This window comes from Bufo bufo, chromosome 7 (genome assembly GCF_905171765.1).
Source record: "Bufo bufo chromosome 7, aBufBuf1.1, whole genome shotgun sequence".
Taxonomy (NCBI): Eukaryota; Metazoa; Chordata; class Amphibia; order Anura; family Bufonidae; genus Bufo; species Bufo bufo.
This window is the reverse complement of record NC_053395.1, coordinates 133,369,685-133,397,420: the sequence shown is the minus strand read 5'-3', so window position 1 is coordinate 133,397,420 and position 27,736 is coordinate 133,369,685. Positions and strand designations below refer to the sequence as shown.

Genomic DNA, 27,736 nt, shown 5'->3' with positions numbered 1-27,736 from the left:
TCAGAGAACACATCCGTGTTCCGACTAATGAACTCCCTGGCTTCCTGAGCCTTTTTAGAGGAGAGGCTGTCAGCAATTTTCACTGTGGCAGCTGCTTCCCTTGCTTCAGACAGAGGGGCCGAAACTGCTTCCCCTTGGAACCCTGATCGTGGGCTGTCTTCCGTACAGGTTTCCCTATCTTTCCAGGGTTTGATCAGATTCACATGGTACACCTGCTCTGACTTTCGCCTCCCTGGCTGGTATACCTTGTAATCTAACTCTCCCATTTTTTCAAGCACCTCGTAGGGCCCCTGCCACCAAGCTAGGAACTTACCATCTATGGTTGGTACTACTGTAGAACCAATACCCGATCACCCGGGTTAAAGATCCAGACCTGATCCTACTCTGGGCTCGCTGCGCTGCCTCCATATGCTCCCTAACCAGAGGTAAAACTGTTTCCATCCATCCTTGCATCTGGGTGACGTACTCAACAACACTTCTGTGCGGTGTGGGTTGTTCCCATGCCTCTTTGGCCACGTCCAACAGACCGCGAGGGTGTCTGCCGTATAGCAGTTTGAAGGGCGAGAATCCAGTAAAGGCCTGGGGCACCTCTTGCACTGCGAACATGAGATAGGGCAGAAGAAGGTCCCAGTCGCTCCCATCCTTAGAGACCAGTCTTTTTTTAGCATATTTTTTTTTTATTAAACCTCTCTACCATGCCAGCCATCTGTTTGCGGATGATACACGGACGTCCGTAGCTGTTTTATATGGAGCAACTTACAGAGTTCCCTCATGACCTTGGACATAAACGGGGTCCCTTGGTCAGTCAAAACCTCCTTAGGCATATCCACGTGAGAAAACATCTCCATTAACTCCTTAGCTATGAGTTTGGCTGATGGCTGCCGCAGTGGCACCGCCTCCGGGTACCAAGTGCTGTAGTCGAGTAATCGGGTACCAAGTGCTGTAGTCAAGTATGTGCGACCTCCCTCTCTTCCATCGGCCTCAGGGAAAGGGCGGAAGCTTCATGACATGGCGGGTGCTGATTGGTCATGTGCCGCCAGTATGACGCAGATACATGTGAAACATCATGTGATCGGAATTCGGCCGTTTTCATAGGCAGGCTTCTTTCTTTTAAACCCGTCATCTTTCCCCGACCTGACACTCCTCCTGAGGAAGCGATCACACGCGAAAAGCACGTCGAGGAGCGCCATCACCAGGTTTTCTTCCCCTGCTCTATTGGTATGTCGCCATCTTTGTTACAGGAACCATATAGCTAATATACTTGTTTTTTTTTTTTGCTATGTTCCCTATGTACTGGTCACTTTTATGGCATACCTGTCACTGCACTTGCACTTTATATTGATATGACCTTCCTTACCCACTTTGGAACTTGTCATTTACATCAGCTGAGGTCATTGTTGTATTGCTGATTATTGTCATAGTTTCAGGGGATATTAACGAGGTGGTGTGCTACTGTCTTTTGTCACCGCTCACTCACAAGCATGAACTGTGAATTATGCTTTTTCAACTGATATCAATATATATTTTGTCATTCACACATGGTGTTTTTTCGCACTCCTTTTTGTTGCTATTTATATGGATTACGGGAGTGTACCGTTTAACTGAGACCGCCGGAGATTTAACAGTTCTAACTAGTCAACCGTCAGATAGTAGAAAAAGTGGGATAGAAAATTAAAGATCACTGGGGACACCACTAAAACTTAACTTTTAATAGAAGTATAATCAATCATAAAATCATTGAACAACGTTTTCTACCTTAGCTATTGTGATAAGGCTGATTTAAAAAGGCAGGATAAAAAAAAGAAAAATTCCTATCTCTCACCCTATATCTATTTAAGCCCTGCCTAAAGACGGAATAGACGCCCCCGGTAGGGGCGATTCCGTGTCAGGAACCTCCTACTTGCCCTGTTCGGTCCTTGACACAGAAAGATCCCATCACCAAATGTGGAGACAATGTCCGACTGTCAGGCAGGGTCGAGTCATACACCTTGTAGTTGGTAAAAATGACAAATAACAAGGACAAACAAAAATAACAAACAGTTAAATCCTCAGAGAAAAGATGTACAATCAAATATAAGTATGTCTCGATTAAGTATCCCGTTCCAACGCATTTTGCTGTGCCTAAGACAGACACAAGCTCATCAAGGGACAACTAGCAACTATCGTATCCTGAGGATAAGATACCAAATTATAATACCATGAAGATAATTTTAATTTTAAGGGCATGCCAGTAAACCAAAGGTGTACTATATTATAGAGCGGTTCAAAGTATATTTACTACCAATGTGCCATTCAAACAAATAAATAAAGATAAGTACAGACAGTTGATGCCCCTAGATCAGTCCCATACAGATAGTGGAGACACTACAGTGCATATCTGCATATATCGATCCCCCATTGGATATTCATAGGGAGAATGCATAATATTTGAATAAACAGTTAGACCCAGGACCAAACAAGGTCCAATACTTGCAGTGCTGAAGAACCAAGGGCAGTCACTGTGTCTCAGGGAGGATAAAGAGGGCACCGCTGTAATGGCGATACAGCAGGATCCTGGCGTATCTTTTTATATCAGCCTCATCACAATAGCCAAGGTAGAAAACGTTATTCAATGATCTTATGATTGATTATACTTCTATTGGAAGCAGAACCAGCCCAGTCCTACCAAGAGGATGAACAGGGTGTTTAGCCCTGTACCTTGTCCACCATTGCCACCCATTCCCTACTGGTAGATACGGCAATATAAAACTATATAAACCATATACTGTATATTTGTAGTACCTCCAGGTCTGGGATACTGCAGTACAACTCTCCCGGATATCTATTAGAATATGGGCCAGTAAGTTTTACATTAATGGACATTTTTCTTTTTTCCAGTTGTTTGAAGTAACCGAGTGTGGCAATGGTTATGTGGAGCCAGGAGAAGAGTGTGACTGTGGTTCAAAAACAGTAAGTTATATGCAATAAGGATAATTCAGAGACATCACTCATTTCTATTCCCATTTACTGCATACTGCATGATCTACCTCACTGTGTTCACATGGTCAGCCTTATGAATCATGTTACCTGAAATGTCTGCTTTAGTAAATACTTGCATTCCCCATAACATAAGAATTCCGGGGCATTTTCCCATAGTTTATGTGTTTTGGGATTCCTCTGTTATTCCTTTTAGAAACATATGAATAAATTGACAACCACAACAGTTAATATCCAGTTGGCAATTTATTCACGAATATCTGGGAAGAATAATAATTGATTAACTGCACGACATAGATCAAGGATCTCAAAACTCTGCCACATACATGGGTCGCACATAATTTTTTTTTGATTTGACGGCCCACGTGTATTTAAAATATGATACAATACACGTGTCACACTTACTGCTCCTGAGCTTTACGTTAGTCGGCCACTCATGGGAATGATGTATGCTGTCAGGACATGGTGCAGTGCTAGGCGAAGAGGACCACGAGGCGGTGAGTAATGCCAAAGTGGCACTAGCCGTGCCATACTCATCACTCCCTGGGCCTCCTGTCCTGTACTAATGAGCACTTCCACAATTTAACCCCTTAGTGACCAGCCTGTTTTGGGCCTTACTGACCAAGCGTTTTTCTTTCTTTTTTCATTGTCTAGTTCCAAGAGCTATAACTTTTTTATTTTTCCGTCTACAGTATATAGCTTTATGAGGACTTGTTGTGTGCGGGACAAATTGTAGTTTTTAATGGCGCCATTTTGGGGTACACATAACTTTCTGATTAACTTTTATTAACTCTTTCTGGGAGGGAGATGGGAAAAACAGCAATACTGCCACTGCTTTTTATACGTTAAAAATTTTCTGGCGTTAATTTTTTGGTATAAATAACATAATATCTTTATTCTCTGGGTCAGTACATTTAGAGTGATACTAAATACATTTAGTTTTTTTACGTTTTACAACTTTTTTGCAATAAAACCCTTTTTTTTAAGAGAAAAAAATGTTTTTGCATTGCCGCTTCCCAAGACCCATAACTTTTTTATTTTTCTTTCTATGGAGTTGTGTAAGGGCTTGATTTTTGCGGGACGACTTGTATTTTTCATTGGTATTATTTTGGAGTAAATGGCGCTTTTTGATAGTTTCTTTTTTACTGCGTCCACCGTAGGGGATAATTTATATGATATTTATGTAGTCTGGGTCGTTATGGACGCGGCAATACCAAACATATGGGGGAGATTTTTGGGGGAATTTTCTTAATTGAAAAGCATATTTTCAATGAAAAAAAAAGCGTAATTATTTTTATGGGATTTTTTTTATTGAATAAATGTTTTTTTTACTTTTTTTCACATCTTAATAGTCCCACAAGAGGACTATAACAGACAGCTTTTTGATTGATTTTAAAATGAAATGCATTATCCCTATACTGCATTGCATTTTAATATCAGTGCTATTCTTACATGCTGCGCCTCTCTGGTGCTGGAAATTACTCAAGGCTGGTCTGGGGCCTACATTAGACCCCTGCTGGCCTTCACACATACCGGCACCCCGCGATCGCATTTGCGGGGTGCCAACGGGAGACAGAGTGAGTCCGCTCCCTCTGTCACACTTTAGATGCAGCGGGAGCCATTGCCCGCAGCATGTGAAGTGTTAAACAGCCCGGATTGGCACTCCTGCTGGTCCGGGCTGTTAGAGCAGGGCCGTGGCTCATGTGAGAGTCGGGCCCCCACTCTGCGCTGCATGTACAGCACTTAGACTGAGCCGCTGTAAAAAAGTGTCGGCCCAGCCTAAGGCCCCTTAGTGACCGCCATAAAAAGGCGTATGAGTGGTCACTGAGGGGTTAAACTCTCATTAGTTAATAGCAACCTCCCCCTTGATATCTTGCAGGCTGTCTCAGGGGCCACATGTTTGAGACCCCTGACATAGATATTTAAGAATTGTTATATTATGGGGAATACAAGCATTTATTAAGAGGTAGATCATGAGAGCTGATGGGTCCTCTTTAAAGGAGTTTTCTGGGAGTTTACTATTGATGACTTATCCTTAGAATAGGTCATTAATATCAGATTGGCCGAGGTCCAATTCCTGGTACCTCTGCTCATCAGGAGTTGCCCCAGTAGTAATAAAATCCCTCTATAGTGGCAACAGTAGTAATAAGGCCCCTCTATAGTGTCCCTAGTAGTAATAAGGTCCCTCTATAGTGCCCCTACAGTTATAATGCCCCAATAATGCCCTCAGTAGTTATAATTTCCTTGTAGTGTCCCACTAGTTGTAATGTCATCCTATAGTGTCCCTTGTACTTATGATGCCCCCTAAAGTGCACTTAGTACTTATAATGACTCCTGTAGTGCCCCCAGTAATTATAATGACCTTTATAGTGATCCCAATAGTTAGACTACCATATTATAGCGCCTATAGTAGTATGTTCCCCTAATGTGACACAGCAGAAAAAATGATGCCATGATTGATGGAAGAAATGAAAATCAGGCATCATATAGTACATGCCAACCTCTTCCTAACAAAGCTAGAACCAGATTACAATATAGTGGGAAGCTGGAAAGCCCCACGGACGTCTCACTTTTCTAAACTGCAATGAATTACCGTTGCAGGCTATGGAAGTATCGCTATGTTCCTGGGGAACCCTGCCTGTGGAGCATTAGTGTGGTAGGCCTTGGATCCTTCAGAGGGCCCAAGGCTGTAACAGGAACTGAACAGTTCCCTTGATCTTAGTGCAGGGGAGCCGTTCAGGCCCCTGAGAGTGCAGAGCTCCCCGGATTTCACTGCTGAGATGCTGTGGTCTGCATTATTACTCATTACGGACTTTGTCTCCAGATGCTTGTTTTGTAAAACAGCAGAAATCTAGTAGCTATGGCATCCACTCAACACCTGAGCAAGCGCCATCTTTAATGTCACAACCTCCACCATACATGGTGGCCATGAAGGGGTTAAGTTTGCATCCAGTCACACCAGGGTAAAGGATTTACTATTTACAACCCCAAATGGGTTAAAAGGCTGGCAAGTTGTTAAAAAATGCTTACCTATTCACACCCCCTCTGCTCCACCACCCCCTGTCTGATTCTCACTGCTACAGCAGCTGTGCAGTCATGTTTTTGGCTGCAGCGATGATGTCTAGCATACTGCATGTGACAGCTTCAGCCAATCGCTGGCCTCAGTGGTCATGTGCAGTATATGGGCAGCGATATAAAGAGAGCCCTGCTGGGAGTATCAAAGCACAAGAGCTGAACAGAGGGAGTTAGAACAGGTGAATATAACATCTTTTATTATTTTAACACTGTCTCTGTCTTTTAAAGGGAACCTGTCACCGGGATTTTGTGTATAGCGCTGAGGACATGGGTTGCTAGATGGCCGCTAGCACATCCGCAATATCCAGTCCCTATAGCTCTGTGTGCTTTTATTGTGTAAAAAAAACCGTTTTGATCCATATGCAAATTAACCTGAGATGAGTCCTGTCCCTGAGATGAGTCAAGGACAGGACTCATCTTAGATTAATTTGCATATGCATATGTTTTTTTTACACATTAAAAGCACACAGAGCTATGGGGACTGGATATTGCGGATGTGCTAGCGGCCATCTAGCAACCCATGTCCTCAGCGCTATACACAAAATCCCTGTGACAGGTTCCCTTTAACTTGGACAACCCCTTTAAGATTTCAGTGGTTTTCAAATGCAGCTCCAAAGTTCTGGAGGTCTCTGGACTTAATTTACATACTTTACATGGTTTATTAATTTTTTTAAGATTTGTAACATTTAAAATTTAAGGCCATTTACTAATCACATGGATAACGGGTGGTCCGACAGCCATGATGGTTGACTTAGCCACATCTTATTCTAGTTAAAGGGAGTCTGTCACCACATTTGGGCATATTAGACTGATCAAATAGCGTTATATGTGCCACCCAGAACTTAAAAACGGTACCTTTGTTGTATGTAACGGAGTTTTCTTTTAGCCGAAAATGAACTTTTAAGATTATGTAAATGAGCCCTCTCAAGTGCCCAGGGCGGCGTCTCAATCCTCTGAGCCCCAGGCAGCACCTCCTCAACGGCTCATAACCCCGCCCTCCGTGTGCCTCTGCCCGCCCGTTTACTCCCCTCCTCTGTCCTTTTCCACTGCAGCTGCGCGGTCAAATTCGTAGCGGGCGCATGCGCAGTAGGTATTGCGATGCCCTGCCAGGAGCGGGCATTGCATTGCGCATGCGCCCGCTACGAATTTGACCGCGCAGCTGCAGTGGAAAAGGACAGAGGAGGGGAGTAAACGGGCGGGCAGAGGCACACGGAGGGCGGGGTTATGAGCCGTTGAGGAGGTGCTGCCTGGGGCTCGGAGGATTGAGACGCCGCCCTGGGCAATTGAGAGGGCTCATTTGCATAATCTTAAAAGTTCATTTTCGGCTAAAAGAAAACTCTGTTACATACAACAAAGGTACCGTTTTTAAGTTCTGGGTGGCACATATAACGCTATTTGATCAGTCTAATATGCCCAAATGTGGTGACAGACTCCCTTTAACTGCACTGTCTGGCCTTTTAGATCAAAATGGTGACTGTTTTTGAATGCTCTGCAATGACCTAAATCTGACATAAAAGATGTGTTCATGTTCATATCTCTTTAGCTTGCTGATGTTAATAATTAAATAAAATACTATTTTTAGCATGCCATGTGAATGAGATGGGTTGATGAGCATCAGCTTATCACATAAATGTTTCCCACATGGAGTGTCCATGTTCTGCCTTTCTCATAGACAAAACATTTTATCCAGGATTGTTTTGGAGACTGCTGCAAGAAATGCTCCCTGTCTAATGGGGCACACTGTAGTGATGGACCATGCTGCAACACCTCCTGCTTGGTGAGTACAACTTGTCTGCTGCAAGAGCTAGTTACAGGGTCATATAACATATACTGTCTATAGCCGATAACACTAAGGGTGGGTATGCACTTGCCTTATGGCATTCCGTTATAAGTTAAGTTTATAACGAAATTCCCGTACGAAATGCAAAATGGAAGCCTTTAAGAGGCATTCCGTTTTGAGGTAAGGCTGTCAATCACTGATAGGACCGCCTCCTTGATCTCAAAGCCCTAAATGAGCAGGAATTTAAATGAATAAGGCCGAATGCATACGGCCGTGTGCATTCGGCCTTAAACACAAGTTTTACTGAATCTTTTCCCACAAAACGATATATCTGCCGTAGCCAAATAGAGTCGTGCACTGCCGGATTCCCATTAACCTCAATGGAAGCTGGTTGCTTTCCAGCATAAATGCCTGCTGTCGACATAACTTTTAATCTGGCCCAAAGCACTGTGGCTGATATGGGGAACTCTGGCAGGCTGTTCCTCTGCCGGAGCAGCCTGCCGAATTTAAATACGCAGATGTGAAATGAACCTAACTTAGTTCACTGGAATCGAAATTACATTTTTAAAGAGTAACTAAACTTTTGAATAAAAGTTTAATAAGATGTTTCTAATGACATAATAACACTTTTTTAAATATATTTAATTAATGCTTTTTGTATTTTTCATACACTTTCTCCCTCCTAAAGCGCACCATTCACTGTGCGCTTAAAATTCACTTCTCTGTACATTGCTGACTGCTCAGCGGTGTACGGAGTAGGGGCTGTAGACATTTTATGAATGGGGCAGCGGCACAGTGAGTACAGGCAAGAGCACACATTGCTGCTCATGCCCCTGCCCCCCGGAGGTTTACTTAGTCCTGGCATAACACATGGGTACCCTGTACCCATGTGCTATGCCAGGGTTAGCTGAGCGAAGCGTGCTCCTGCCTGTGCCTGCTCTGCTTAGCTAAGAGTCCTGCATGTCAGCTCTTATCTTAGCGAAGCGGGCAAAAGCAGGAGCCTGCTCTGCTTGGCTAATCCTGGCATAGCACATGGGTACAGGGTACCCATGTGTTATGCCAGGACTTAGTAAACCTCCGGGGGGCATGGCAGGAGCAGCAATATGCGCTTCTGCCCGTACTCACTGTGCGGCGGCCCCATTCATAAAATGTCTACAGCCCGTACTCCGTACACCGCTGATCAATCAGCAATGTACAGAAATGTCAATTTTAAGTGCACAGTGAATGGTGCGCTTTAGGGAGGGAAAGTGTATGAAAAATACAAAAAACATTAATAAAGTATATTAGAAAAAGTGTTATTATGTGATTATGAACATCTTATTAAAATTGTATACAAAATTTTAGTTACTCTTTAACTACTTTGGGAAAATATGGAGAATTTCTTAGATTAATATGAATACTGCTAATATGAAGTCATTACTGCCACTCTATAGTGATGGATTCTCTAAATCGCTCACATCTAAATGGAGCGACACCATTAATAAAGGTAAACAGCACACAAAATCATTATCTTGTAATGTAAAAGGATATGGGTGTAAAGCCGGCCACACTGCGCTCAATCACTTCTTCTTGGAATTGTTCGCACAAATGATCCCTTCAGCAACATGCCAGATTGAGCTGGCAGTTTTCCTTTTTTTTTTTAAACGTACTCCCTTGTCACAAATGATCATTAGAACATGGCATGGCTGCTAACGTAGGGGTCTATATGGAAAAGTGCTAACTACTGGGTGTCTAGAGGTAAAAGCAGTGTCAGACTGGCCCACTAGAGCACAAGAGCATCCACCGGTGGGCCAGACCCTGATACCATAATGGGCCCCAAACATCCATCAGAAAAAAAAAAACATGTGGCTGCCTTTGGAGCCAGTTACTTGCCACTAAGGTCTATTCTCATGATTCAAAACCCATTAGACTGCTTTCACATGCAGCAGAAATCCATATGCTTGCCGCCAAAACAAACCCATTCAGTTGAATGGAACGGATTTTCAGTCGGAAAAATTTCTGCAACAAAATCTGCTACATGTGAAAGCACCCTAATCTCTGATGATATAAGGGTTTCAGGCCTCTAGAATTTCCTTTGCAGCCCCAGTCCGACACTGGGTGAAAGTACCTGTTGTTAGGCATCTGTTCTAGTAATAAAGCTTTAGACTTACAAACTGTGTGCTACTAGTTGCACTGTGCAGCCCTGTGATATGTACTGTAATACCCTGTTATTTGCAATCGCACTGTTTTTTTGGCCTGTTATTTATGTGCTGTATGACATTTTATGGCTGTTATTTGTTCTGTCTTTGACCCTGTTTTTATGTATGCTCTGTATGGCACTGCTATTCAAATGCTTCATGGTACTCTTATTATTGCATTGCATTGCCATATTGTGTTACCTGTTGTCAGCTTCACACTACTCAGGTATGCAGTCCAAAATTGAGGGCATAAAAATAGCAATAAGGATTGGCAGGATATAAACTATTGGGGTCATTTATCAAACTGGTGTAAAGTAGAACGGTATAGTTGCCCATAGCAACCAATCAGATTCCACCTTTCATATTGGACAGCTCCTTTTGGAAAATTACAGGAGGAATCTGATTCAGTTCAGTTCTACTTTACACAAGTTTGATAAATGATAAAAACACCCTATAGTTTTCTTTCTACCTCTGCAAAAAGGCAAAATTGCACGTAGATGGAGAACCTGTTTACGATAACTGTCTGTTTTGTGTATTCTATGATATCTTCACAGTTCCTTCCTCGGGAGTATGACTGCCGCTATGCTGTTAATGAATGTGACATCACAGAACATTGCACTGGAGACTCAGGCCAGGTAACACGTACTGCAGCTGATGTTAGTGTCAGAACTTGCCCGTCAACACCTCCCCTATCAATGAAAGTGTACCTAAACTTTTACATAAACTTTGGTAAAAACCTATTCTAAATGTGATGAGAACAACTTTTGTAATTATGTTGGCTTGGAAAAGCCAACATACCGTTATTCGTTGGTGGTTCAGCTTATTATGTTGGCTTGAAAAAGCCAACATACTGTTATTTGTTGGTGGTTCAGCTTAACCAACATACTGTTATTCGTTGGTGGTTCAGCTTATTATGTTGGTTTGGAAAAGCCAACATACTGTTATTCGTTGGTGGTTCAGCTTATTATTATTATTCTTGGCTCTCTTTCTAAACGCTACTCCTCCTACATACCCCAAACTTTCCACACTTCTTCGTCCTATAGCGAAGTTTGTTGCTTGTGCTTTAATAACCGTTCCCACCCTCCGGGCCCCTGTGGCGGGCCCCCAAACGCCACTTTTTTCCCATTTTCAAGTCACTCTCACTCGCACAGTTTCGAAGCTACATTCCCCAAACTCGGATCACATATTGTTGGTGAATTTTGGGGGGACACCCCAAAGTGGGCGGAGCTAGAAACAGCCAATGAAAATTTAGCAATTTTCTATACGCTACTCCTCCCACAGTTTTAGGAGTACAATTACCAAACTTTGCACACTTGTTCGGCACATACCCAAATAGGTTGCTTGTGCTTTGTTAAGCGATCCCACCCTCCGGGCCCCTGGGGCACCCCCCCGAAGATCCTATTTTTTCCCATAGACTTTCATTGGAAAATGTTTTACTTTTGCCACTCGTACAGCTTTTAAGTTCAATTCGCCAAACTTGGGTCACTTAGTCATGGGGTCAACCTGAAAATTTCTGTCACATTTCGGGACTCTAAAAAGTAAGCGGAGCCACAAACAACCAATCAGATTTTCCCTATTGACTTCAATGAAAAACCTTTAAAAAGATGTCATTCTCACAGTATTTAAGCCACAGCACCCAAACTTGGCAGGGTGGGTCAGTGTGTGACAAAGGTTAAAATTTATTTAAAAAAGTGGGTGGAGTCTACAACGGCCAATCAAATTTTAGTCAGTCGTTTTAATGGGGAAATTTAAAACTGCCGCTGATCTTACACTGTTAATGGCAGGGTCCCCAAACTTGGTACAGTTGGACAATTTAGGATTAGGATTAAAATTCTGAAAAGTGGGCGGGGCCAAAAACAACCAATCAGATTTCTTTGATTGATTTCAATGGGAAAATTGAAAAATGCTGCCATTATTGATGTCAGGGGCTTCATATACCAGAAATCAGATCATAGGTTACTTCCACTTCAAAAATAGAAAAAGTGGGCGGAGCCAACAACAACCAATCAGATTTTCCCTATTGACTTCAATGAGAAACCTTTAAAAAGCTGACTTTCTCACAGTATTTAAGCCACAGCACCCAAACTCGGCAGGACTTTTTATTTTACATCGTAAAAAAACAAAACAAGGACCATTCCCAATAAAGGACTTAACCCGGCCAGACTCCCACCTGACCCCCCCTTCTACATTCATAGTACCCATTCATGCACATCCATACACTATTTACACATTTACATATCAACATATTTAGATAACTAAGACAAAACTAAAAGAATAAATAAATTAAAAGACAACAATATATACAATATATACAAGACCTATCCATAACCCTAAATCTAACTTATGACCCATCACCCGTCCCCACATAACACACCAAACCGGTCTCCCACAGAAGTTCAAGAGGATAACCCCTAGCTTCTCCAGTTCCATAGTTCTCCCCAGTCGGACTGGGGCTGACCGGTTTGTAAGGAAAAAAAAGTTTTTTGTTTTTTTTGTATTTAAATTATTATTATTATTTTTATTATACACACACACACACACATATAAATATATATAAATAACCCCCCCCCAAACCACCCTCCCAACCTGACTAACCCCAAAACATTAAGTCCCTATATAGTCAACTTATATATATACAATATACTTATCATATAATACATGACACAAAATCCGACTTTTCAGCTATGGTTCAATGCCTGTAAACCAAACCATCCTGCTTCATAGTAACATAGTAACATAGTACATAAGGCCGAATAAAGACATTTGTCCATCCAGTTCGGCCTGTTATCCTGCAAGTTGATCCAGAGGAAGGCAAAAAACCCTGTGAGGTAGAAGCCAATTTTCTCCACTTTAGGGGAATAAAAAATTCCTTCCCGACTCCAATCATGCAATCAGAATAACTCCCTGGATCAACGACCCCTCTCTAGTAGCTATAGCCTGTAATATTATTAAGCTCCAGAAATACGTCCAGGCCCCTCTTGAATTCCTTTATTGTACTCACCATCACCACCTCCTCAGGCAGAGAGTTCCATAGTCTCACTGCTCTTACCGTAAAGAATCCACTTCTATGTTTGTGTACAAACCTTCTTTCCTCCAGACGCAGAGGATGTCCCCTCATCACAGTCACAGTCCTGGGGATAAATAGCTGATGGGATAGATCTCTCTACTGACCCCTGATATATTTATACATATTAATTAGATCTCCCCTCAGTCGTCTTTTTTCTAAAGTGAATAACCCTAATTTTGATAATCTTTGAGGGTACTGTAGTTGCCCCATTCCAGTTATTACTTTAGTTGCCCTCCTCTGAACCCTCTCCAGCTCTGCTATGTCTGCCTTGTTTACAGGAGCCCAGAACTGTACACAGTATTCCATGTGTGGTCTGACTAGCGATTTGTAAAGTGGTAGGACTATGTTCATATCACGGGAATCTATGCCCCTTCTGATGCAACCCATTATCTTGTTGGCCTTGGCAGCAGCTGCCTGACACTGGTTTTTGCTGCTTAGTTTGCTGTTTATTAAAATTCCTAGATCCTTTTCCATGTCAGTGTTACCGAGTGTTTTACCATTTAGTATGTACGGGTGACTTGCATTTTTCCTTCCCATGTGCATAACTTTACATTTATCAGTGTTAAACCTCATCTGCCACTTATCTGCCCAAGCCTCCAATCTATCCAGATCCCTCTGTAGTAGTATACTGTCCTCATCAGTGTAAATTACTTTACACAGTTTAGTGTCATCTGCGAAAATTGATACTTTACTATGCAAGCCTTCTACAAGATCATTAATAAATATATTGAAGAGAATAGGGCCCAATACTGACCCCTGAGGTACTCCACTAGTGACAGTGACCCAATCTGAGTGTGCACCGTTAATAACCACCCTCTGTTTTCTATCACTCAGCCAGTTACTTACCCACATACAGATGTTTTCTCCCAGTCCGAGCATTCTCATTTTATATACTAACCTTTTATGTGGTACAGTGTCAAATGCTTTGGAGAAGTCCAGATATACGACATCCATTGATTCGCCGCTGTCAAGTCTAGAACTTACCTCCTCATAGAAACTGATTAAATTAGTCTGACATGACCGATCCCTCACGAAGCCATGCTGATATGGTGTTATTTGCTTATTTCCGTTGAGATGCTCTAATATAGCATCTCTCAGAAAACCTTCAAACAGTTTATCCACAACAGATGTGTGGGTAAATCATAAAACAAATCATAAAACAAAACAAAAATCTAATAGTGTCATGCCAGCCCACCACCAGGGCTGAGAGTTACTCGGTTAGTGTACCCTGAAACAAAAGCCCCTCCACAGATGAGAGACTTTAGGGCCACCCAACCTTTCGTTCTCAAGAGAGCGCACTTTATCCAGGTCACCCATGATGTTCCTATATACCGTCTCCACTGGGAGGACTTTAGAACTCGTCGACACTAGACACCTTGCGCACCAAATGTGATACCTGACCACTGCGCTAACTAGGAATAAAGTGCAACGGTCCCGTCCACCCAGGTCTTTGAACGCACCATAGGCCCACTCTGCATAGGATAGGGCAGCCAGCCTAGGCCAGCCGATGGAAGTCCCCACCCTTTTGTAGACCTCTATATTAAAAGGACAGTGAAGCAAGAAATGGTCCATACTTTCCAGCACAGCACTGCACTCCTCCCGGGGACAACCCCTTTCCTCAGAGTTTCTACACTTCACATTATCCCTTACATATAGCTTACCATGGGAGCAGCGCCAAGCCACATCCCAAACTTTCAAGGGGATCCTCACCGAATTTAATAAAGTCTACCCGCCCTCTAGATCCCAACTTGGGCAATGGAGGCTGGAAGAAGGTAGACAGGACCTTAAAATCAAGGTCGAACCTCGACTTGGTCACTATATCTCCCCTCCCGAGTCCCCATCGCTTTATAATTCTCAGGATCGGGGCAACATAAGCCGGGAGATATCTCTGCCTTGACGAGCGTAGGTCTTTCACACGCTCTCCTGTCTCCCATTCCTGGAAGAAGGGCCGAAACCATTCCCTACAGGAATTCACCCACCAAGGAGCCCTCTCCATCCAGAAGATTGCAATGTTAGCTTTTAAGAAGGTATGCGCTAGGAATACCACTGGGTTGACCATATCCAACCCACCTAGTCTCCTTGGTCGGTAAGTGACATCTCTCTTGACTAGGTTCAGCCTGTTTCCCCATAACATCTGGAAAAACAGGCTGTAGACCGTTGCCCAGAGAGAGCCTGGCAGGACACAGACAGTGCCCAAGTACAATAGTACGGGATCAGATAAGCCTTGCACAGGTGAACCCTTTCCCTGAGGGTCAAAGACCAACCCTTCCAGCGGTCCACCTTTTGACCGACATCTTTCAGTCTGCCTTCCCAATTTTTCTGATGATAGTCCTTATCCTGGCCAAAATTGATGCAGAGAACTTTGACTGGGCTCTGGGAGAGTGCCCTGGAGATCAAAAGCAGGATCTCCTTCTCCCAACCAGAGAGTTTTGCATTTATCAAGGTTGATCTGAGACCCAGAAACCTCTGAATAACGGTCCACTTCCGACACCACCCACCCCACCTCCTCACCAGAAGAGGCAAAAATGGTGACATCATCCGCATATGCTACCACCCTCAAAGACGGCCCCCTTGCCCCCGCCAGTCCCATCCCCACCCCTGCTAACGGTCCACGATCTATCCTTCTAATGAAGGGATCGATCGCAAACACATACAGCAAGGAACTTAAGGGACATCCTTGACGGACACCGGAAGTCACCTCGAAGGGCTGTCCTGACCAACCATTAACCAACGGGAAACTCTCAGCCCCTTTGTACAAAGCCTTTAGCCAATTCACAAACCTCCCCAGCAGACCGTACCACAAAAGGACGGACCACAGGTACTCGTGGTTCACCCGGTCGAAAGCTTTAGCCTGATCCAAAGTCAAAAGAAACCCTTTCCAAAGGCCCACCCTGCCTCGCTCCACGGCCTCACGGACACTGAGAACGGCGCTAAAAGTGCTCCGACCGGGAACTGTGCAGTGCTGAGCCCCTGAAAGAAGTCTCAGTGCAAACTTCACCAATCTATTAAAAAGTATTTTTGCCAGGATCTTTCTGTCCGTATTGAGAAGCGATATGGGTCTCCAATTCTCAATACGGGATGGATCTTTGCCCTTTGACAGAATAATCAGGGCTGACTTACCCATTGACTTTGGTAAAGTGCCCGAGGAAAGACACTCATTAAAGACCTCAGTCAAAGGACGAACTAACTGTTCCTTGAAAGTCCTGTACCACTCAGATGTTAAGCCATCTGGACCTGGCGATTTCCTGAGCCTAAGCCCTTCAATGACCAGTCTCACTTCTTCTTCCCTGATTAGTTCAGACAAAACGTCAAGAGAGGGGTCCATTCCTGCCTTGGGAACAGCTTCAGCCAAGAAAGCTGAAAACTTGTGCCGATCTAGTTCTTTCCTACCCAAGAGGTGAGAGTAGAAAGACCTGACCACCTCCAGGATTCCTGATTTGGACCTATTTAGGGATCCTGTACTATCAATCAGGCCTGTCACCAGCTTACGTTTTACTGACATCTTACAGTTGCCGTAAGGGTTGGGCGAGCAGTACTTCCCAAAATCCCTCTCGACAACCAAAGATGCGTACCTATCGTACTGACACCTCTTAAGCAAGGACTTCACACGAGAGATATCCTCACGGCCACCTCCCGTCGAGACCAGACTTTCAAGTTTCTTCCTCAGTTCCTGGTACAGATTATTTCTGTCTTGGCACCTGAGGTACGAAAGCTCTCGAAAAAACCTTGCCGTCCTTGTTTTAAACATCTCCCACCACACTGACTTACTGTTGCAGAGGTCCACTAACGGTTCCTGGCCCTGAAAGAACTCCTCGAAGGATTGTCTTATTGTCACATCTTCCAGGAGAGATGAATTCAACTTCCACAAACCTGCAACATTCAAAGAAAAACAAATTAAACAGTGATCGGAGAAAACCACTTCCTCAGTCTCCAAGACCAAGAAAACTGCTTCCCCCTTCAAATAAAACCTATCTATCCTAGACCTATGGCTACCTTGATGAAAGGTGAAGTCCACGTGGTTTGGCTTATGCTTTAAATTAGCATCCACCAGACTAGCTTCCTCAACTATCTTACTCAATACGATGCTATCAGTGTCCAGCCTGACTTTGGAGCCTCCCCTATCAGACTCTTGTCACATTATTGAAGTCTCCACCAAAGATCACCTGACGGCTGGAAAAAAGGTAAGGTTTAATCCTCATGAGGAGACATTTACGGTCCCACACAGTTTGTGGACCATAGATGTTAATGAGCCTCAGCTCTTGTCCTCCCATGAGCACATCCAGGATCAGGCACCTTCCCATTTCTAGTTCAATTACTTTCCTGCATTCCACTCTTCCAGCGGTTTTAAAAAGTACCGCTACCCCGCTACGTGGTTCGGCCGCAAGAGACCAGAAAGATGCACCATGCCTTCACTCTCTCTTTGCTTTCTCCATCAACTCCGTGGAAGTCAACCAGGTCTCTTGCAAAAATAAAATATCAGCATCAAAATGGCTGAAAAAATCAAAGGCCGCATAACGAGTCACGTCTGACTTAATACTAGCAACGTTAATGCTTGCTAGCGTCAACGGGGTGAGTTCCGCCATAATAAGTGATTGAACTAGATAGCTTTCTTCTTAACCCCACCTCCACCCTCACCATCACAACCATCTGACTCCCCACTTTCTTTCTGCCTTTTCAGGCATTTGGAGACATCCATATTGCATTTCTCTTTGCCCACAGGATCTGACTTGGCCCCCCCCTCCAGAAGGTTTCCCCCCTGAAGGGCAGGGCCCGGCGACCCGCGAGGAGGCCCTCTCACCCTCCGGCACTGCATCCCCCGCTTCCCCCTCGGCCAATCCAGCCTCGGAGGTATCACCTAGGATGCCATACCGGTTGGAGACCTCCACAAGAGGGGCACCAGCCGAAACCTTCCTTGGTATCGGGTCAAGGGAGAGTGGGATGGACGGATCCAACTCAAGAGAGGCCTTCCTGCCCTCTCTCTTGCTGTTTCTCTTCCAACCCTGCTTGTTCCTCCTCCTCACCAACCATTCACTGTCCTCCTCATCCACACTATCCCCACCTGAGGAGACAGAGACAGCGGAGATGTCGGCCTCTTCGGGATGAACTCCGGGGTTCCCATCATCATCACTGTCATCTTGGCCATTATTGGCCAGATTCTCAACTAGGGTACCAGTTGAGGGATTAGCTGCCTCCTGCTCCCTCTGTTTGCGGCGTTGTTCCTGCCGCCTGGCCCTGGCTGGCGTAATTTTTTTTACCTTATCAGAATCCTTTTTGCTTCCTCCAGTGCTAGGATCCCCGGCACTTGTCCCCTCACCAGCCTGCCCAGTCCCGGCAGCAGACTCTTCACCAACTGCAGGCCCAGCCTTGCGGCTAGTATCTGCCTGGTTCTGAGCCTGTCCCTGAGCCTGGTTGGCAAAGGCAAGCGGACAGCGACTAAACGGGTGACCCAGGTCTCCACACAGGTTACACCTGATCTTCCGACAGGTTGCGGCAAGATGGTCACTCCCTCCACACCTCACGCACCTCTGGATCTTACACTGTGCACTGATTTGTGTGGGGTCGCCGTCAAAGTCCAAGCTCCTGCCTTTTTTAATATTTCCCCGGGTCTTCCCCGAGAGACGGGTCTCCAGGCCTCTCCTTCCCACTGCGCTCCTCTCTGGGGCTCTGGATTGCAAAACTTTCGCAAAGGTCCCGTGTCGCTTACCTCCTCCTGGCTGCGACACTACCCCCGATCGTTGAATACCTTCAGACGCTGTGTCTAATGTCTCTGGACTGCATGGTCTCTCTGTGCCTTCGATTTCCACCTCAACTTCATACACCACAGGTGCAGGCGTATCCTGTGTCAGATCCATTGCTTCCATCGCCGTGCCACTGTTGCGGCCACCCGATAAAGACGGCTGCAGCCCGGGTGTCCATACCGGGAGAGAACGCCACCCCCTGGGGAAAGGGCAGCGCTCTCCCCGGCAAACACAGTTGGCCACCAGGCCCTGTCTCCAAGCCTCTCCCGCAGCTCTCACCTTCCAGGACCTGCGATGATGTCACACTGGTCAGCTGACAGGAAGTGATGCAAGCCAAACTCGGCAGGGTGGGTCAGTGTGTGACAAAGGTTAAAATGTATAAAAAGTGGGCGGAGTCTACAACGGCCAATCAAATTTTAGTCAGTTGTTTTAATGGGGAAATTTAAAACTGCCGCTGCTCTTAGACTTTTATTGGCACAGTCTTCAAACTTGGCACAGTTGGTCACTGGAGGACTGGGATTAAAATTCAAAAAAGTGGGTGGAGCCACCAACAGCCAATCAGATTTCAAGCCAACATCCTGTGGTTTCTTCAGAAATGACACCATCTAGTTATTATTATTCTTGGCGCCCCCTCTGTTTCTAAACGCTACTCCTCCTACAGTTTTGGGGGTACATACCCCAAACTTTCCACACTTCATCGTCATATAGCAAAGTTCGTTTCTTGTGCTTCAATAACCGTTCTCACCCTCCGGGCCCCTGTGGCGAACCCCCAAATGCCACTTTTTTCCCATAGACTTTGACAGGGAAAATTTTCAAGTCGCTCTCACTCGTACAGTTTTGAAGCTACATTCCCCAAACTCGGATCACATATTGTTGGTGTCACCCTGAACAAAACTGTGAATTTTGGGGGGACACCACAAAGTGGGCGGAGCTAGCAACGGCCAATGAAAATGTAGCAATTTTCTATACGCTACTCCTCCCACAGTTTTAGGAGTACAATTACCAAACTTTGCACGGCAAAGAACTTGTTCGGCACATACCCGAATAGGTTGCTTGTGCTTTGTTAAGCGATCCCACCATCCGGGCCCCTGGGGCGGCCCTCCGAAAATCCCATTTTTTCCCATAGACTTTCATTGGAATTTTTTTACTTTTGCCACTCGTACAGCTTTTAAGTTAAATTCGCCAAACTTGGGTCAGTTAGTCATGAGGTCAACCTGAAAATTTCTGTCACATTTTGGGGACTCTAAAAAGTGGGCGGAGCCACAAACAACCAATCAAATTTCAGCCATTAGTTTAAATGGGAAAATTTAAAACTGCCGCTGCACAGTTGGTCACTGGAGGACTGTGAGAATGTCTGTCTCATTTTGGGGATGCTAAAAAGTGGGCGGAGCCAACAACAACCAATCAGATTTTCCCTATTAACTTCAATGAGAAACCTTTAAAAGCTGTCATTCTCACAGTATTTAAGACACAGCACGCAAACTCGGCCGGGTGGGTCAGTGTGTGACAAAGGTTAAAATTGATAAAAAGTGGGCAGAGTCTACAACGGCCAATCATATTTTAGTCAGTTGTTTTTAATGGGGAAATTTAAAACTGCCGCTGATCTTACACTGTTAATGGCAGGGTCCCCAAACTTGGTACAGTTGGACAAATTTAGGATTAGGATTAAAATTCAGAAGATTGGGCGGGGCCAAAAACAACCAATCCGATTTCTTTGATTGATTTCAATGGGAAAATTAAAAAATGCTGAAAATTGAAAAATGATGTCAGGGGCTTCAAATATCAGAAATCAGATCATAGGTTACTTTCACTCCAAAAATAGAAAACGTGGCGGAGCCAAAAACAACCAATCAGATTTTCCCTATTGACTTCAATGAGAAACCTTTAAAAACCTGTCATTCTCACAGTATTTAAGCCACAGCACCCAAACTCGGCAGGGTTGGTCAGTGTGTAACAAAGGTTAAAATGTATAAAAAGATGGTGGAGCCACCAACAGCCAATCAGATTTCAAGCCAACATCCTGTGGTTTCTTCAGAAACGACAACATCTAGTTACTATTATTTTTTTTCCTTGTGAAATAGGCACCTGAAATTTAGATGCCCATAGTGGTATGGAATCCATACTTGAGAGTATGGATTGCACTGGGTCCGCAGTGAGTCATGTACAGGCAGGAGGACGCATAGCTGCTTCTGCCTGTATGAGCTCCACTATCTAAAACCTCTGCATAGAACATCATCAATGTGCCATGCCAGGCTTTAGTGGAGTGGGCACAGGCAGGAGCAGTTATGTGCTAGAGCTCCTGCCTCCTCTTGCTATGCTCTGCTACAAGGCTTTTAGCAGAGTGGAGCGAACAAAGGCATGAGCTCTACCACTACGCTGCTCTTGCTTGTGCCCATTTCACTAAAGCCTGGCATATTCTCTAGTCATGTGTTATGCAGTGCTTTTGGAGAGCAGATCTGCAACAAGCGATGTGTGCTCCTGACTGTACATTACTTACTGCAGTGCTAGTGGACTCTGTACACCTGTATACCACGAACATGTCAGTAACGTATGAGTGTACGGATTCCAAAGCAATTCCAAACTTCAGGTGCGTATTTTACTAGGCAAAGTAAAAAAAAAATATTTAAAGGGGTTGTCCGGGATCAAATAGATTTTTAAAAACATGATATCTTACCATGTCTACCTGATTCAAGGTCCCTCTGTTGTGTTCCTGTATTTTTAGCACTTTTCCAGTGCTCCAACGGTCCCCCACTGAATATTGACATGTTTGTGTATATCTGTGGTAACTTCCTGTCGCACTGACTTGTGGGTCCCACAAGGCACCGCAGCATCGCGGCGTCTGAGCTATCAGTCAGATCAGTGTCTACTCCTCCGTGCATCTTCCCCCCCTCATTGATATTCCACCTCCTGCCCACATATCCCTCCTCTCTATCTTCATAGATAAAGCTGCGCAATGTCCGGTGAGGTCACCGGACCAGAGGGGCGTTACATATCCCTGATGTTACCTCCTACAAACCTCCCTGCGCTCTGCATAATATTCTTGTGTGCCAGCGATGTCACCGGACCAGCGGGGCGTTACACATCCCTGATGTTACCTCCTATAAACCTCCCTCCCTGCACTGTCCATAATATTCTTGTGTGCCAGCGATGAACCTCCCTCCCTGCACTGTGTATAATATTCTTGTGTGCCAGCGATGTCACCGGACCAGAGGGGCGTTACATATCCCTGATGTTACCTCCTATAAACTTCCCTCCCTGCACTGTGCATAATATTCTTGTGTGCCAGCGATGTCACCGGACCAGAGGGGCGTTACACATCCCTGATGTTACCTCCTATAAACCTCCCTCCCTGCACTGTGCATAATATTCTTGTGTGCCAGCGATGTCACCGGACCAGAGGGGCGTTACACATCCCTGATGTTGCCTCCTACAAACCTCCCTCCCTGCACTGTCCATAATATTCTTGTGTGCCAGCGATGAACCTCCCTCCCTGCACTGTGTATAATATTCTTGTGTGCCAGCGATGTCACCGGACCAGAGGGGCGTTACACATCCCTGATGTTGCCTCCTACAAACCTCCCTCCCTGCACTGTCCATAATATTCTTGTGTGCCAGCGATGAACCTCCCTCCCTGCACTGTCCATAATATTCTTGTGTGCCAGCGATGTCACCGGACCAGAGGGGCGTTACACATCCCTGATGTTGCCTCCTACAAACCTCCCTCCCTGCACTGTCCATAATATTCTTGTGTGCCAGCGATGAACCTCCCTCCCTGCACTGTGTATAATATTCTTGTGTGCCAGCGATGTCACCGGACCAGAGGGGCGTTACATATCCCTGATGTTACCTCCTATAAACTTCCCTCCCTGCACTGTGCATAATATTCTTGTGTGCCAGCGATGTCACCGGACCAGAGGGGCGTTACACATCCCTGATGTTACCTCCTATAAACCTCCCTCCCTGCACTGTGCATAATATTCTTGTGTGCCAGCGATGTCACCGGACCAGAGGGGCGTTACACATCCCTGATGTTGCCTCCTACAAACCTCCCTCCCTGCACTGTCCATAATATTCTTGTGTGCCAGCGATGAACCTCCCTCCCTGCACTGTGTATAATATTCTTGTGTGCCAGCGATGTCACCGGACCAGAGGGGCGTTACACATCCCTGATGTTGCCTCCTACAAACCTCCCTCCCTGCACTGTCCATAATATTCTTGTGTGCCAGCGATGAACCTCCCTCCCTGCACTGTCCATAATATTCTTGTGTGCCAGCGATGTCACCGGACCAGAGGGGCGTTACACATCCCTGATGTTGTCTCCTACAAACCTCCCTCCCTGCACTGTCCATAATATTCTTGTGTGCCAGCGATGTCACTGGACCAGAGGGGCGTTACATATCCCTGATGTTACCACCTACAAACCTCCCTGCACTCTGCATAATATTCTTGTGTGCCGGTGACATTACCGGACGAGAGGGGCGTTACTTAGCGCAGCCTGTTGCCGCCTATTACCCGCCCTCCCTGTGCTCTGAATAATGTCTGTGGGTGCCTGTGACCTCACCGGCCTCCTTGCGAAGCGGAAGAAGAGGGTTTGCTCTCCACAAAGGGGCCCGGTACGTCACCGAATTCTAAGCCGGAAGTGCGGTTTCTCTACAAGTTAGAGATCAAAAAACGGGGCATCAGAAAAGGAAAATAAAGGTAATGCAGGCATGTATGTACAATTAAGGTGACTACAGTGTACTTAAAGGGAACCTGTCATGTGGATATTTGATTATATTCTAACTAATTATATACAATCATTAACTACTAAAAAGTACCTTAGATGTATTCACTTACTGGTGTGACAGATGGTTACCTCATAATATACACACAAAGATGCCGCATGCTGCATGCTAATGAGCTGATTGGAGTCAAGCGTGATGTCATTGAGTCCAGCGTTTATTTAATTCAGAGCTATAGCCACTCCCCTGCCCACCTGCTGCTGATTCATATGGAAAAAAACTGTCATTCAGGAGCTCATGAATATTCATGACTCATCATTATCAGCTGGAGCTTTTCAATACAAGATGTTGGCAGATTGACTAGGTCATTTAAAGAATGTGACCCAGCATTTTGCTAAGAGAATCAGTCACTTATTTATGTTGCCCTTAGGCTGGGTTCAGACCTGAGCGTATTTGATATGCGCGTTTAACGCGCATTTTTGTCGCGCGTTTTTATGCGTGTTTTTTGCAATAGTAAACGCGCGTTTGACGCGCGTTTGTGTGATTGACTGCAGTGTCCTATGGCCACAAACGCGCGTCAAAACGCCCCAAAGAAGCTCAAGAACTTGTTTGAGCGTAGGGCGTTTTTCAGCGCGTTCAAACGCGCTGTAAAACGCTCGAGTGAGAACCAGGGCCATAGGGAAGCATTGGTTTTCATGTGTTGAGCGTTTTACAGCGCGTTTGAACGCGCTGTAAAACGCTCAAGTGTGAACCCAGCCTGAGTTAGGACACCATAAAACTGGTGACAGGTTCCCTTTAAGCAAATGTCACCAATTCTGGACAACCCCTTTAAGTATATTACATTGAGAACAGGTTTCAATACATTGTAACCATAGCAACCAATCAGCTACCATTTTGACAGCTCCTTTGGAAAATGAAAGGTGGAATCTGATTGGTTGCTATGGGCAACTAATCCAGTTCAATTTTACACCAGTTTGATAAATGACCCCATATGTTTAAAAGTTTAGGTACACTGATAATCTGACATGGAACTATTTTTTCACATGCTATACTATAATTATTTCTAAAGATTAAAGGGTTACGGCGAATTTTCATAACACTTTTGCTGTGTTATAGAGACATTTAAAAGGTTTTGATCTGTGGGGGTCTGAGCGCCTCACCGATCACTAGAATGAGGAGAGAGAAGCGCACACATATCGTGCTCCCTCTCCTCACTTTAGGGATGAAGCTTTCTATTGAATCCATCTCGTTTCGTCTCATGCAGTGAGGAGAGAGAGTGTGATATGTGAATGCTTCTCTCTCCTCGTTCTAGCAATTGATGAGTTTCTTAGCAATTAGACTTCCAGCAATCAAAACCTTTGATATGTCTCTATGACATATCAAACATTTTATGAAAACTCAGTAGGAGACATTTATGAAAATTGGTGTGCAGGAAAACTAGCTTAGTTGCCCATAGCAACCAGTCAGATTCCACCTTACATTTTTTAAAGCTTCCTTGGAAAATGAAAGGTGGAATCTGATTGGTTGCTATGGGCAACTAAACCAGTTTTCCTTTAAACCAATTTTGATAAATGTCCCCCGGTGACCCTTTAAGTTGCCAGAAAAGTTGAACAATATAAGACTACCTGAGTAAGATACATTCTTACATTTTCTAAATATAATTATTATATATCACAACAATATGTTCAACTATATCATGCTTTGTCTTCATAGTGTCCACCTAATCTTCGTAAGCAAGATGGGTATGCCTGTGATTCAAATCAGGTAACTTTTTGTTTAATTTACAAAATAACCAATAATCATGTTACATATAATATAGATTGGATTATTTCCTTTAATCTCCATGTCAGGGCCAATTGTTTGATAATTCTCCATGTTTGATATAGTCTTTGTTTTTACAAATAACAGTAGTGCTACCTTTTAAGTTTTAACACCTTAAGGACCCAGCCATTTTTCACCTTAAGGCCCAGGCCATTTTTAGCAAATCTGACATGTGTCACTTTAAGCGCTGTTTCACACGAGCGGATGCCGTGCGTGACATCCGCTCTGTGAATGACAGCCAAGACCCGATCCAGACTGCAGAAGCACAGAGCATTAACATGACTGATAATGCTCCGTGCCTCTCTGTGATCTCTTTACTACGAAATCACAGTGAGATAAAGTTGTCACTGTGATTTCGTAGTAAAGAGATCACAGAGAGGCACGGAGCATTATCAATCATGTTAATGCTCCCTGCTTCTGCAGTCTGCATCGGGTCTTGGCTGTCATTCACGGAGCGGTTGTCACGCACGGCATCCGCTCGTGTGAAACAGCCCTATGTGCTGATAACTTTAAAACACTTTTACTTATCCAGGCCATTCTGAGAATGTTTTCTCGTCACATAGTTTTACCACTGTCATGAAGTACAATGAGTCAAAAAATTTAATTTTTATTTATAAAAAAATACCAAATTTACCAAAAATTTTGAAAAATTTGCAATTTCCAAATTCCAATTTCTCTACTTTTATAATAGATAGTAATAGCTCTAAAAATAGTTATTACTTTAGTTATTTATTTATGTTTTACACAATAACAGCATCTTTGAATAAAAAAAAAATCATGTTTCAGTGTCTCCATATTCTGAGAGCCATAGTGTTTTTTTGTTTTTTTTTATGAGATTGTCTTATGTAGGGTATCATTTTTTGTGGGATGAGATGACGGTTTGATTGGTATGATTTTGGGGTGTGTATGACTTTTTGATCGCTTGCTATTACATTTGTTTGGCGGGGGTCAGTAACCCTGTGGCCATAATATATATTTTTTCTTTTATTGACAAATACATCAAGTTTATGCAAAAACTCTATATTTACAGCGTTGACCCTTTTTTAAAAAAAACGTCTGCAATTTGCCCTGGCAAATCCTGACTGATAGTAACCCATTCTTGCCCAATCACTGCTTGGAGTTTATCACATTTTTATATTTTTTAATTGTTTGTCCACCTGCTTTTCGAGGATTGACCACTGGCAAGGCCACATCTGCCATGAAGCAAGATGAGCATTTTGCTCCAGACTGTGGCAGACCTGCCTCTGAGTGGGTGGCACTTTACAGTGGGACACAGGAGCCTATTTCACTGCCTGAAGCCCATGAGGCAGTACGGGGGAGAGCATTATTCATACTAGCACTACAGTGGGAGTTGTGCTACAGGGGGTACTACAGAGGAGCATTATACTACATGAAGAGAGTATTATATGTACTACCACTACAGGTGGATATTATACTACAAGTGGTCAGAGTATTATACATACAGTACTAGCACTACAGGGGTGTTATACTACAGGAAGTAATTATACTACAGGGGACATTATACTACAGGGGGTAGTATGGGCCATATTACTACTGTGGACTATAGGGGTGGACTCTATATGAGGATGAGATTTTTGGAGTTTCCTGACCATGGACCCAAAATTTTAATGTTTTGTTAACCGAGCCACTTAGTTATCACTTTTGCTTTGTGACATGATACCTCATTATGTTGGAAAAAGCATTGTTCATCAGCAAATTGCTCCTAGATCATTGGGAGAAGTTACTTTTGTAAGCTGTTTTGATACCATTACCGTTTATTCATGGCAGTGGTCTTAGTCAAAATTGTGAGTGAACCCACTACCTTGGATGAGAAGCAATCCCACACATGAATGTTCTCAACATGCTTTATTGTTGGCACGTATAGTGACGTGAAGGCTTTTAGAGGATCACCTGGTGTCAAGAAGGGTTGAAAAGAAGCCACTTATCTCCAAAAAAAACATCAAGGACAGACTGACATTCTGAAGGAAGTACAGGACTGCAGAGGGCAGGGGTAAAGTTATTTTCTATAATGAAGCCCACTTCATACTGTTTGGGACATCTGGAAAAATTATTGTCCTGAGAAGAAAAGGTGAATGTTATCATGAGTCCTGTGTCATGCTAACAGTAAAGCAATCTTAAGAGCATTTATATGTGGGCTTTGCTTCTCATCCCAGGGAGTGGGCTGACTCACAATTTTGACTAAGAACGCTGCTGTGAATAAAGAAGGTAAAAAAAGGTATCAAAACATACTCCCAGAACGCCTCCCAACAATTCAGGAGCAATTTGGTGATAAACAATGATTTTTCCAGTATCATGGAACACCATTTCACAAGGCAAAAGTGATAACTAAGTGGTTCAGTGAGCAAAACATTCAACATTTT

The 27,736-nt window shown here is 44.2% G+C and overlaps 1 protein-coding gene across 1 annotated transcript in view; it reads left to right on the top strand.

Moving 5' to 3' along the window:
- Positions 1-27,736, top strand: part of ADAM23 (ADAM metallopeptidase domain 23) — a 475,404-nt gene that overhangs the window by 345,337 nt on the left and 102,331 nt on the right. The window contains 4 exon segments of the mRNA XM_040441050.1: positions 2,878-2,949; positions 7,742-7,828; positions 10,563-10,643; positions 25,248-25,298. Coding sequence (XP_040296984.1) covers positions 2,878-2,949; positions 7,742-7,828; positions 10,563-10,643; positions 25,248-25,298 — 291 coding nt within the window.